The sequence below is a fragment of the Pteropus alecto genome, unplaced genomic scaffold, assembly GCF_000325575.1.
Source record: "Pteropus alecto unplaced genomic scaffold, ASM32557v1 scaffold164, whole genome shotgun sequence".
In the NCBI taxonomy this organism is placed as follows: Eukaryota; Metazoa; Chordata; class Mammalia; order Chiroptera; family Pteropodidae; genus Pteropus; species Pteropus alecto.
Genome location: NW_006439568.1, coordinates 1,720,274 through 1,735,074, shown reverse-complemented (window position 1 = coordinate 1,735,074; position 14,801 = coordinate 1,720,274). Strand labels below are relative to the sequence as shown.

Below are 14,801 nucleotides of genomic sequence, written 5' to 3'. Positions count from 1 at the left end.
TGTCTCTGAACAGATGATAGAGTTCTTCAATTCCTCTCTGAGCTACTGAATCTTTTCACAGCTGAGGCAACTCCTTAAGGTTTCAGGTGTTATGCCCATGCTTCAGGTCCAACTTTCCCACTTCACACGAGATGGAAGTCACACCTCCCATCCCCACGTATGCATGGAAGCCAGAACTCTCATCACTAAAGTTTATCCCAGTACCTGCTCACCATTATGGTACTGACTTTTCTCTTTGTTTCTGCCACCCGGAATTTCTCTTCAAGAAAGAACACCTGCTTATATGTTAGAATTGTTGTTATATTTTATTCATAACTTCTAAAGTTCTCAAGTAGGAAGGAGACCCATCCCTGCCTACTCAGTCTGCCTTTCTGCTATAAGTCAAGGGTCATGTCTCATACTTGGGTATTTTAACTCCCTTTAGAGCAAGGACTTGGCTTCTATCTGTAAGTCCCCGCAAAATGCAGGTGTGTGGAAGGTACCCAACAAATGTTTGCTGACTGGCTTCTTTTCCATTTGCATTTTGATTGAGGACGTCAAGCAGAGCTATCTACTCTTCTATCGTAATCACATTTTTGTGCTTCCCTGTTCAAGACCATATCCTCTGAAATACCTAAATTATCCATGAAATATAAGAAAAGTAACATTGGTATTTTTAAGCCACTGTGTTTTAAGTAAGGAAAGTCAGACTCGGAAAGATTAAGTGGCTTGTTTATATCACATAACTAGTTTTTAGAATTCTGGACTCATAAAAGTGACATTAGCTAATCATTAGCCCAACTTCCTTATTCTATGTAAAGTGCATAAAGAGTACATTTTACATAAAGAGTAACTTGTTTCAGATCCATAATTAAGTGATAGCTGGGTGGTGATGAGAATTCAGATCTCCTGGTTACTAACCAAGTGCTCCTGCTCCTGCTCACAGTGCCTGCCTTTACCATAGACAGAGCAGGTGAGCATCAGCTGCTTTTTATTTGAGGATCCATAAATACTGGAACATATTTAATAATAGTATTTTTCTTCTATAAAATCAATATGATATTAACAACATTTCCTTACATTCTTTTAAATTGTAATAAGAAATATTTTTAGAAATATTAGCTCTATTTGCAATACTTTTACTACAAATCATGGAAAATTAAATGCAGAACATATGTGACACCCACTTCATACTAATTGAGAAAATCACATTAAATATTAAAATTTTCAAGTGGAAAACATGAATTGAATTTTTTGAATTAAAATTTTCAAGTGGAAAACATGAATTGAATTTTTTCTCCGAACTCGACAAAATTAGAATGTTTTTAAAAATTCAATTTGATCAAGTACGGGAATAAAAATATCTTCCTTTAGTCAAAGAAATTTCATCAGGAAACTCTAGTGTCTGGCTCAGAGACTTGACAGGTTTAAAATCCGGGCATCTGTCATTTGTCCCAGACCAGGAATTTGAAATATTTAAATAAGGATAAAGTTTACTCTTAAATGAGAACACAATATTTAGGAAAGTTTATTCCATTGTGGAAAAAATTTAAACAAAAAAAATACATAAGATGTAGTCTTTTCTTAAGGTAAAGGATGTTCAATATTAATTACCTGCTTACATGTTTCAATAAACTAGTTAAATGTTTTAATAAAATTTTCCCCAATGGTATAGTATAATATAAATATTAAAAAACAAATGCAGGAAGATAAGGCAGTTCTTAGAACTGTTTCTGTTTCGGTTTTGAGCTAACCAATTGAACTTAATGATTAAACCTATTTTAGACCTTCGGTTTGATAAATTGAGGTCCAATTCAAAGGTCCAGTCTAGATCAATGACATCTATTCAATGTGTAATTCTGCGAGTATAGAAAACTATGGACAAAATTATCTAAAAATGAATAAGATAAAAATAGCAGCCAGCATTTATTGAGCGCTTACAGTGTATTAGACATCATCTAAAACCTGTAAATGTGTTCACTCATTTAATCCTCACAACAGCCTTATAAGATAGGGTTTATAATTACTTCCTTAATAGGAAAACTGAGGCAGAAATGGTGAGGATCTTGGTCAAGTTTACTCAGGCAGTAAGTGGTTGCATTGGCTTCAGAGCTTCTTTTTTCCCTCTCATGTACTTTTCCTTCCCAACTCTAATGTACACAGTCTTAAACATCATATTCTTTGGTAGATCTTTAATAACATGTGTTATCAAAGACCCACAGGTGGTGATTGTATTCAGAATTTCCAGTAAAAGTATCTAATACCTGGAAATCAAAGAAAAATCCACTAAGCCAAGGTTCTAACCTCTTAATTTAAGAAAATGACTTTAAAAATGGGATCAGCAATTTAAACATCAGTAATTCTATTATTAAAATAATTCATACTCCTTAACCAATTACATCGCCAATTTATTCCTCAAAAAACTTCCTTCCCTTTTGTAGGAATTATTTTCTTGATTTAGAAGGTGGTTATACGAAAAAGCAAGAAAGGAGACTGATATAGGAGCTGAAGAGAGATTTACAACAGTAGAATTAAGTTGTAACTACAGTTGCCTAAAACCCAATATCTTCCATTCAGAAAATACTTATCTAGAACTTTTTTTTAACCCCAAAATGCAACCTGTCCTCCAAGAATAGTTACATGAGTCTGATTTATTATGGAGTTTGTCTCTAAGGAAGTAGAGACAAATTCAGTAAACAAATTCAGTAACATGAAAGCCAAGTGTCTGCGGACAAATTATTTTTCGAGAATCAATAAACTCTCCTTGGCCTTTTCCTCACAACTCACGCTTCTTACCGTGCAAGAATTTCAATGCTATAAAGTCTAACCTTGGGGCTTGGGAACATTGCAACCTACAAAAGTCTCTTGTTAACCTGTGGCGTAAACGAGTCCTGTAATAGGGAATGAAGGCTAGGGCATCTGGAGGGGATGGGAAAGGCAGTCATGATGGCAGAGAGCAGGAAGATGTATGGTCCAAAAGATGCATAAGATATGGTTGAATAAGGCAAAATTATCATTGCTAAGTTTAAAAGGTTAAGATACTCTCTCATTGATAACAAAGAAAACATCCCCTAGTTTAACAATTATGGACATTTGTCTATAATTAGGCTTAACTCAAGTTGGAATATGTCAGTGGAAAGATAGACAATAAAGCTTAATTATGTTTTTATTTTACTTTAATCATATGTGAGGGGCCAAAAAGCCATGCTACTTCTTATGTCACAAGGTTCTTGCTATTGGAAGCACAACTCCAACAGAGATGGAGCACCTTATGTCTGTCCATTCTGCAAATACATAAAGTGGATATTATTCTATGAAAAATTCCCAATGTGAAAAGGTTGGAGGGCTGGCAAAATTTAGATTTGCTCCAACATAAACACATCCTGCAGAATTGTTGATCATATTGTTAAACAAAAGAAGCCACACACAGTTTGAGAGATCTTAACGAAGCCAAAATCTCAAAAACTGTCAATGTGTTGCATGACTTGGAACAGAGGAAGAAAACTAAAATAGTGTCTGTGTTAACTAATGTAAACAAATCCAGAACTACATTTATTTTAATATTTGGAGGCAAATCACAAGAAATTGGTAACTATGTTATTTCACTTCTGAATAAAGCTACTTGACAGTTTCCAGTTTTCACATAATTCTTTAGTTTACTCATCAACTATGTATTGGCAACTATATTGCTAGTACTAGTTTTAGATGCAAGGAATATAGGTTAATAATTCAGGTCCTTGACTTATACTAAGAGCTTTCATTCTAGAAATGGGGAGATAGTCAACCAGCAAGGTAGATCTCACTGACTTGAAGACAAACAACGTGACATCCCAAAGTGCCTAACTTAGCCTAGCAAAACAATAAAATGCTCTGATTCTACTGGTTGCTTCATATCTCTGTGAATTAGGGTTTTCAGCCATAGTTGCCTCAAAAAGAAAAGAAGAATTGATTGTGTTACCATTATCTTGCTTCTAGGAAGGCAGAAAAGTGTGGAAACAAATGATCTAGATTCAAATCCAGACCCAAAACTTACTAACTATGTTAGCATGAAAATATTTTTTAGCATGCTATCTAAAATATAGCAAAAAAAATTTTAATTGTCAATTTTATAATAATGGAAAACTCATGACTCTCCTCTTAAAAATAAATTTAAAAACAATTCATCTCTATACCCAAGAAAAAGGGACCAAAGTGAGACCATCCAATAATTGCATGAGATAGGATGAGGTGAGATGGAAAGAGATCAAGTGGAGTGGAGTGGAGTGGAATGAGTGGAAGGGAGTGAAGTGGAATGAACCAGAATTTACCAACTAAAACAAAATCTGAATAAAATGTACAAGACAAAATTTAATGGCAAGCAGTATCAGTCTTTCAATCCTTCTCTTTAAATAATAGCAATAGCCCCCTCCTTTTCAGCTGGGTTTCCCTAAATTGAGGAATGTCTCTTATATACAGCCAATTCAAAATTCTGCTCATAGCGAGGAAACATTGGTCTTTTCTGAAAGCTTGTATGCTTATACTGTTAGACATGAGATTGTTGTTACTTACTATGCTTCGTTTTGGCCTTAAACCTCAGGAACTTCAGGGATATGTTTTGCATTTATTTTTAGCAACTCCACCTAGCCTTTGAGTTTCATATACTTTCTCTTTCCCACTTTCTCCTCTTCCTTAAGATGTTATTGAACTTTGGTCCGTATTTCAATGATTCTGTTGTACCCCTGTGTCTTTTATAAGTCACCACAGATTTAGCAGTAGATATTTGGCCTTAAACCTCAGGAACTTCAGGGATATGTTTTGCATTTATTTTTAGCAACTCCACCTAGCCTTTGAGTTTCATATACTTTCTCTTTCCCACTTTCTCCTCTTCCTTAAGATGTTATTGAACTTTGGTCCGTATTTCAATGATTCTGTTGTACCCCTGTGTCTTTTATAAGTCACCACAGATTTAGCAGTAGATATCATAGGAAGGAAGGAAGGAAGGAAGGAAGGAAGGAAGGGAAGGAAGGACACCTAGAGAATTTTTCAGATGATAGATTCAGACATACCTTTTTTTAGCCTATCCCACATACTATCTTCTACCTCTGTTTGCTGCCAACCTTCCTATCTATACATGCTCTTCTTGTCATATCACCATTTCTGTAGTCCCGGTTTCTCTACTGATATGCTCCCAAAAACAATGTAAAGAAAGAAAGAAGGGTGGCGGGGGAGGGAGGGAGGGAGAGAGATTTCTTAAAAGTATACCTTTAAATAAGGTCTTACAAATTTAACAGCCTTAATAGGGTGAATTCCATAGTTCATAATTTTTTTAAACATCATCTAAACTATTTTAAATACCTTAAATGAACAAACAAAAGCACATTTTCCCCAAGTTTGGATTTTATTATTTTTCTCCTGGTAAATTTTCTCATGCTAATTCTCTAAATCTTGTTAATATAATAGTCTCAAAATACTGTTCTTCAGCAGACAAAAACCAGATCTACTCTCAGCTACCACTCTGTCAGCAGACAATATATTCAACTCCTGTTGTCCTCCACAGAGGATCTTTGCAGCCATGTTTTGTGCTCCTGCTGGCTCCCCCAGCTTTCTGTCCTCTGCGATCACCTTCTCAGAGGGCAGATCACCTCTCCTTCTGCCCTCTCCTGCCTGGCATTATTTACCCTTATTTACTCAATTTCATTATAAACTCTGTTTCTTACGAAAAGGGGAGTGCTGAGCACATCCAGCTTTGAATCCCTGATGGAGAACCTCTGCAGCCCAAGGGAACAGCATGAGGATTTTGGAGTTTCTGGGGCTTTCCTTTAACGTCACTGTTTTACTCACCATTGGCACCACTCACCCCACTTTTCCCAGGTCAGCTCTAGCACACAGCAGATGTTGAACAAGTACATGTTATATAAACAGGAAAAAAATTTTTTTTTTAATTATCTTAGCCTTGGAGTAGTTTTTTACACCTGATTTCTGGGCAAACTATATCAGTTTATTTGCAATCCTAGAGAGAACATTCCTAAACTTCCTCTAGAACTAAAATTTCATTCTGTATATGTTTGATTATGTGTGTTCATGTGTGTGTTCATAATTATTTTCTTTTCTTAGATTTACATAAACAAACCAAACATGCATTATTAATTATTTTAATTATTATTCTGCTATCCATTCATCCAGGAGTTAATAAGAGCATAAAGAGGCCAATTCAACCATGTCAGTTGTCACTCCCCCCCACACACACACATATTCATGTATATACAACTGCATGTTTGCCTTCAATTCATCCTTGCATATATTTAATAAATGGCCTCAGCCTAGACATGGCACTTCCCAGTAGTGGTGTGGCAGGTGGCAAGGACAGAGGCTCAATGCCTTTTCTCTCTCTGAGTTAAACATAATAGTATGATATTACCTCTCTTGATCCTGATCATGATGCTCCAGAAGCCCAGTCCCAAAACTATGGTGGTCAGCAGCCCACACACTATGGCCACCAGCACCCTGATGTCACACCGACGACAAGAAGCCATGAGGAAGCCAATCCACAAATCCACTCTTGAAAAACAACTAGCTTCTTTTCTTCTTGAGCCAAGAAGTTTAATCAGAAATTATTCCAAAAAAATAAAAAGAATTCCTTCTTTTGGTGACCTATTAGGCAGATGTCCTCATTTTTTTCAGGATTTTTGAGGTTGATCGAGCAAGATGCAGTTCAAATCACTTAATAAAAGGTATATACTCTGCTTGCAATTTCCTCAGCTTCACTGAGTGAGAACATGGAAAAAGTGATTGGAGTTATAGAAAAAGGAAGATAACTCAAGGCCATAAAAAAGAAGGGGAGGGAATAGCTAACAGGGTCAAAGTGTAAATGTCTTGACAAGCAAGAAAGTGGGGGAAGGGAACAAAATGAAAGAAACCAGAGAGGAAGCCAGGAAAGCCCTGGACCCACGAGTCACCTATGGTTCAGCCTCCTGTGCTTTTGTTAGGAGGATCTGGCAGAGGTAGATCAGTGGGCGCTTTAGGCCACACAGACTCCCTCTTGGGAAAATAAAATACGTTGTCAACAAGAGGTTGAACAGTGATACCCACACATGAGTCCAATACTTGCACTTCTTTAAGGAGCCCACACTTTGACAGCTGCAGTTGGTGAGTGGGCATTGCTGGCACAGAGTGAAAAGCACTGAAGCCCAACATTACAACCCTTCTATTATGAGCTGAATTGTGCCCCCCTAACGATTCATATGTTAAAGTTCTAACCTCCAGTGCCTCAGAATGTGGAAGTAAGAGTGTCATGGAGGTAATCAACATAAAATGAGGTCATTAGAGTGGGCCTTAGTCTAATATGACTGGTGTCCTAATAAGAAGAGAAAATTTGGGCACAGATATGCAGAGGGAAGAGGAATTGAAGAGACACAGGGAGAAGACAGCTATCTACAAACCACGGAAAGAGGCCTGGGACAGATTCTTCCTTCTCAGCCCTCAGAAGGAAGCAACACTTCTAATGCCTTCATTTTGGACTTCTAGTTTCCAGAACTATGAGACAATAAATTTCTGTTGTTTAAGCCACTCAGTTATAGAACTTGTTACAGCAGCCCTGGCAAACTAAGCCACCACCTGAGTCAGTGTAAGCCAGTGCCTCTGCAGCTGCAGCTCTGACCCTCTTCTGACCAGGGTCCCGTATTGTTTTTTTCCTATCCCTTCTCCATTCTCAACTAAAATAATGAATGAATGGATAGTTGCCTCTTCAATTAGAGTTCTTTTCTTGATAGATTTAGAAAGATTTTCCAAGTATGAAGTTTCCTCAAAAAATTAAAAAATAGAACTCCTATATGACTCAGTAATTCCATTTCTAGGTATTTATTCAAAGAAACCCAAGACTCTAACTTGAAAAGACATATGCACCCCTATGTTCATTGCAGCATTAGTTACAATAGCTAGATTACAGAGGCAACCTCAATGTCCATCAATAGACAACTGAATAAAGAAGATGTAGCACATATATACAATGGAATAGACTTAGCCATAAAAAAGAATGATAGCTTGCCATCTGCTACAACATGAACGGACTTAGAGGGTATTACTCTGAGTGAAATAAGCCAGGCAGAAAAAGACAAATACCATATAATTTCACTTATATGTGGAATTTAAAAAACAAAAACAAACAAACAAAACAGAAACAAACTCATAGATACAGAGAACATTTTGATGGTTGCCAGATGGGAGGGGTATCGAGGGAGGTGTGTGAAAAGGGGAAGGGATTAAGAAATTCAAATTGGCAATTATAAAATAGTCATGGAGATGCAAACTACTGTATTTGGAATGTGGTCAATAATATGTAATAACTATGTATGGAGTCAGATGGGTACAAGATTTATTTGTGGTGATTACTACATAAGTCATATAACTGTCTAATTACTATCTTGTACACCTGAAACTGATATAATATTGTATGTCAACTCTCATTGAATTTTTTTTTAAAGTTAAAAAGGTTTTCCAAATAGGGACACACCTAAGCTGATGTTTTTCAGTCCTCCAAATAACTGTTTATTTCCCCTATTCTCTATAATACTCACTTCATCAAAATACAGCTTCAAGGAATGTGATCAGAGGCTCTAACCTTTACCTGCCCCCGCCCCAGGGGTTGCAGAAATATACATTGGTATACCCTCAAAAGGGAAGAACTTAAAGGCAATGTTGCAGAAGCACAAAATAAATGAATGTGAATCTATTATCTCATTTACTGTGAATAGACTTTAAAATATCTTTTCTGGTATATCTACATGTACATGCACAGAAAATACCTGGAAGTGTACATTAAAACAAAAATTCCTCTTGAGAATCTGAGGAATCTCATGAGAAATGTATTTTTCATTTTACACCCCTTTTATGATTCAAAGTTTTCACCTCTTGAATTTTTTATTCTTCAGTTATTATAATGATAAATATATCTGTAATTTCTTCAATAATAAAAGGAACCATTTTCAATAAATAATAAGTATAAGAAAAAAGTACAAGCACTATGCTATGCATTTTACATATCTTTATCTCATTTATTTTGTGCAATAACCTCAAGTAACAGATATTTTTGCCCATTGAATGAATGAAGAAAGGAGACCAGGACAGGTATTACATGCACATGAGCTCTGTGGTTAAGGTAACTTGGACAACAGCTCCAGGTTATGTAGAGGTAACAGTTTTCAAAAATCAAATGTAGGATTTTTCAGTCTTTAATATATTCATGTACATTGTGCATTGTGATGTTCCCAGCATTAGTTAACCACAGAATCCTCTTTGAAGACTCTCTCAGAGCTAGCACTCCTGGGACTATACTGTAAAACACTGCCCTGCACTATTGTCTGCAGAACAGTCGTACTTGAATAGTCTAACTGAAGGAACTGCTCCTGGAGCTCATGTTTGCAACAATGGTGATGGTGTTTTTCTCTTGTAGGGTTTCAAATATTTCAAAGGGGTTGTAGTCTAGTGACTGAAAACTGATTTTGGTGGTGCTCAGACATTCTCTCTTCCACACTTGATGGAAGTTAAGTTCTGGAATCGTTAGATGTTATAATGACAGTGGTTTCTTAGTGCCCTTGTATCTTCATCTACATGCCAACTATCCAGCTAGGAACTTTAGAAATTCATGGGATGGAAGAAATCCCTAAGCATGGAAATTTAGATGTTGACACGTGTATAAAGGCATAAATTTCTATTGGTTATAGACAAATATATAAAGTCATCAGTTTTTATACACATACATATGTCAAGATGACAAAGAAGAAAAGGAAAAGAACTAAAAGGAATAATTCACTTATTCATTCATTCTACTCACTGTAGACATTGTGCTAAGTGCTGGGAATAAAATAGTGAACAAGAGAGGCAAGCTCCCTGTTCTCACAAAGCTTAAATTCAGGGAGCCCTGGATTTGTACTGACATTGTTTCTCATTTGTTCTGTGACCCTGGACAAGCTACATAAGAACCTGAATCTCTGTTTCTTCATATTTTAAATGACTTAGTTGAGGCCCTCTCTTCCTGAATATTTCAATCTTAAAGTTATTAGCAGAGGAAGAACAAGGTAGGTGTCTGTGGTGGGAGTAGTGAGGAGCTCTTGATCAAAACAGATGTCAGAGCCCAGTAGGGTAAGGAGGGGATCTACAGAGGAGAGGGCAAAGTTGGAGGAAACCCGGCATGAGATGGCAGGCCCCAAGCAGGGTGAATAAGACACTCATGTGATTGGAGACAGGTGGCCTGGCATGAGGTGTCAAAACCAAGGGGTGAGGAAGGTAGCCAGGTGAGAAACAGCCCAATGTGAGAAATCAAAGCCAGAGCAGGGAGAGAAAGGCATTTCTTCAGAGACTGAGAGGGGTCAGAGGACAGGTACATGGATGGAATGGTGGATATGGGAAGGCAGAGCCATAGTCAGTGAGGAGGACAGCCACGTGGGGTAGAAATCTAGAATAGGGAGGCAGGCTACAGCCTGGAAAGAAGGGTGTTCACACATGGATAAGAGTGGGGAAGATCATAGACTGGTTACAAACAGGATAAGCAATCAAACAGGTAAACATATAAGAATAATTGGAGCCAAGTTCTTTACTCTAGGAGAAGGGAGTTACAAATATGGAAAGGAAGAGAAGTTGAAGTCCATAAATACTTCAAAACAAGTAATCAGAAATATGAAAAAGAAAACTTATGTCCAGTTAATTCTGAAGGAAGCAATATTCTCCAGGAAAGATGGCTGTCAGACAAATGCATGAATTGGTAATGAACTTATCCAAAAGAGAAACATTTATGGCTACAACAAAAACTAGTATTTCAAAGGAAGGAGTATAACATTACTTCTTATGTCTTATACTTGAACTAAATAATTTTTATTGTGCCTTAAAAAATGTGATAATGTTGGATTGGAAATGGGTTGTATGTATAAATACAAGCTCATGGTTTTCAATATATATGTAGAAAAAATACATATTTCAATATGTACTCAATAAATATATTTATATATAAACAATATAGAAGTAAACACAGATGCAAAAGTGTGTTAATACACAAAAATGTATGTATGTGCATATTCATGATATATACCACACATTTACATACAGATATTCACTAGCTCTGGCCACTCATAGGGCCTGGAAGCAGTGGCAATCCATTAGTAATGAGCACACCTAGAGCTCAGATCTTGATTCCTAAAAAGAATTTTCCACTAAAAGGAACATGGCTCTTTGCAAAAATGGCTAAGTTCAAGACTGAGGCAGGGAAAGTCCCAGATTAGCTTAGAATATCTATTGCCAAAAAACAAAGACATATGAAAGGAATGATAGGTACATATTAGATGGACACAAAATGCAGCATGAAGTGACTCCCCATTACCAAATGAAGGACAATTTAAGCATCAAAATAATTCTTATAACAAATTATAATCCTTTAAATAATACAGGTAATCTATTAAATTTAAACCTGTGGGGGGTGAGGCCTAGCAATCTGGGTTTTAACTAGTCCTCTAGCTTGATGTCTGCTGAAGTTTGCTAACCACTGTTCCCAGAGGGAAGGAATCAAGTTTGCAATAGACTAGCAAATAGCAAGAAATTAAATGGCTTTTTTTGTGTGTAATAGGACATCCCTTGTTAATATTTATGGGAATACTCATGACTTTAAAGATTGCCAGATATTCAGGTAAGCATGCTAAAGTTCATGAGGAGCCTATATTTTTGTCATCTGTGAAACTACTATTCTTTGTTTGATCTTGTTCATTTATTTAACCAGATTTTCAATGGGTCTATCGCAAGAAACATCAAAAAGTTCTAAAATCGCCTTTACAGACACACCTTGTTTTATTGCACTTCATTTTATTGTGCTTCACATGCGTTGCAAGACCCTCCACCAGCAAAAAAAGACTGAAACTCATTTTCTTGCAATATTCACTTCATTACAGTGGTCTGGAATCAAACCCACAATATTTTTGAGATATGCCTGTATTTCTCTGCCATCTGGACTGTGACTCCAGTGGAGAGTTAAGTACACAGAAACTTGATTACCTTGCCTCCCATGACAATGATGACAAAGGCCAATCTCAACTTCTCCACCTATTATACCAAAGAAATGAGCTGAGTTTTTCCATCAGAAAACCTCCTGGTAGCATTTGCTACTCCTTCATTAGTGAAAACTCTTGAGCTACTGCTAACAGAGAAACCCTTGAATTCACTTGTTTGTATATCTATACAACCCTACTATCCTCTTTTCTACCCAGTGATCAATGGAGGGAAGGGAGAAAGATATCAAAAAAGTTTTTCTGAGGCAAGCCACAGAGTGGGAGAAGATATTTACGAGACACACATTGAAAGACGGCTTACATCCAGAATAATCATAACACTGCTAGATAACTTTTTAAGAGACAGAAAACCCAATAGAAATAAGAGCAAGAGACTTGAACAGATAGTGCTCCAAAGATTATTAACTCAATGCCCTAAAATGTTTGAGCACAAAGGTGATCAATAAATTCTACAGGAGTTATTATTACACAACCTCTGGAATGATTAAAAGTTAAGCTGTTCACTATTCCTAAAGCTGGCCAGGCTGTAGGAGGACACTGTCCTCCACAGCTGGTGCGAATGCACATGGATGGGTACAGCCACTTGAGTTGACTGTGTGGCAGTCGGGATATCCTAAAGTTAAACATAAACACATCTTGCAGCTCAGCAATTCCCCTCTTCAGTATGTTTTCAACAGAAATGTATGCATGTGTATACACATGTAGAAGAAAGTTCAGATCTCAATTATTCTCAGCAACTACACATTGGGAACAATTCAAATGCTAACCAGAAATGTAATGGGTTGCTTACCAGTGAGTGTTTGAAGAACAAATAGCTACAAGAAACAATTTTAATAATCTCAAAATCTTGTTGGAAAAATGCCAGACACACAAAAAAATTCCAATTTTATGATTCGATTTATTTCAAGTCAAAAACAAGTAAGCTACATTTTAAGGAACTCTCAAATTCTTCTTTTTTGGTTTTAAATTTAGTTCTGCATCTTGCTCTAGAGAATCTCAATTCCTCTTTTCATCTGTTCTTATTTGTTCCTTACATCTTTCTTTTCTCATTTCTCCTCTTTTATTTCTTCCCCTTACATCCCCCAAATCTGAGCTGATGGGTATTGGTCTATGGTCAAGAGTGAAAGAAGAGAGAAATGGTCAACTCTACATAGGTTAAGAAGCATAGTGTAGGAAATAATTTGATTTTCTTCTTTTTCTTCTAGAAAGCCCAATTCAGGTGAAAGGCAAATCCAGAATTTGTAATAACTAGACAAAAGCTTTAGCCAAGAAGCACTAAGTCTCATATAAACACTAGTCCTTCTGAAAGTATGAAATGATAAGCTTATCTGAGGCAAGATGAGTTGATATTTTCAATGTCCTGCAAAACTAGCATTATTATTTATTCCTTCACAAGATAAATTCTGGATCCTAAATCTCCCCATTTAGTATAATTATTTCACAGAAATTCTTGGTGCAAGACCAGTATCACTTTTACTACATTCTGTTAGTCAAAGCAAATCACAAAAAGGCAGAATTTGTTGGGCGCTCTGATGTTTAATTTTATGTGTCAACTTGACTAGGCCATGGTACCTAACTATTGGTTAAACATTACTCTAGATGTTTCTGTGAAGGCATTTTTTTGGGTGAGGTGAACGTTGAAATCTGTAGACTTTGAATAAAGCAGATTACCTTCATCCAAGCAGTCGAATGCCTTAATAGAAAAAGACTGGCCTCCACTGAAGACGAGGAAATTCTGCCAGGAGCAACCTCTGGACTGAAACTGTAGCACTGACTTTTCCCAGTCTGCCTTTCTAGCATCTTTAAGGGCCACAGGGCCTACTCTGCTAATTTTGAACTTGCCAACCTCTGCAATCACATAAGCAAATTCTTTAAAATAAATTTCTGTCTGTCTGTCTATCTAGCTATCTATCCCATTGGTTATGTTTCTGGAGAATCTTGACTAATACAGTGGCCATTTTGCAACACTCACCATGCATTTTCTAGAAAAAGTCTGTAATCCCCAGAAAACTTAAAAATAGTATGTGATGCTCAAGAAGATTGTGATGTAGAAAGCAAGCATATAAAAAGTTAGAGCACACCAAAAATAACAATGTAGAAGTCACTAGTTGATAAATGACTTACTCTGCAAGTGTCTACCTGAGGAATGATAGAATGGCTAGTTAAGGAAACTTGTCAACTTTCGTGAGGCCATAAAACAGCATAAATGTATAATCAAGCCAAGTTATCTATAGGTTGCTCATTGAGGCTAATACATTTTATGGTTGGTAATAAAACTTGGGAGAGATAACACCTTTATACCTGGCATTTGCCATATTACCTTCAGCATACCATTTTCCAACTCAAGTTCGTGTCTTATTTTGAAGTCTGAAACATTAAGCTTAAAACTAATGTTAAAGTAATGGATGTGTTAGTTTTCTATGGCTATACCAAAGTACCACAAACCGAGTGGCTTAAACAACAGAAATTTAATGTCTCACAGTTCTGGAGGCTGTAAGACCAAGATCAAGTTAACAGTGGGGCCACGTTCCCTCTGAAGGTGCTAGGCAAGAATCTGTTCCAGCCCTCTTACTTAGCTTTTGGTGGTTTGCTGGCATCTTTGGCATTCCTTGACTTGTGGACACAGTACCTTGATTTGTGCCTTTGTATTCACATGGCATCCTCCCTACGTGTGTGTCTGTGTCTCAATTTCCCCTTTTCATAAGGACATCAGTCATATTGGATTGGGACCCACCCTACTCCAGTATGACCTCATCTTAACTAAAATAATTATATCTACAACAAGTCTATTTTCAA

At 36.7% G+C, this 14,801-nt stretch overlaps 1 protein-coding gene across 1 annotated transcript in view; it reads right to left on the bottom strand.

The window, feature by feature from the left end:
• Window positions 1-6,491, bottom strand: part of ADGRG7 (adhesion G protein-coupled receptor G7) — a 66,669-nt gene extending 60,178 nt beyond the window's left edge. The window contains exon 1 of the mRNA XM_015592950.1: window positions 6,377-6,491. Coding sequence (XP_015448436.1) covers window positions 6,377-6,491 — 115 coding nt within the window. The remainder of the gene's footprint in view (window positions 1-6,376) is intronic.
• Window positions 6,492-14,801: the final 8,310 nt, after the last annotated feature.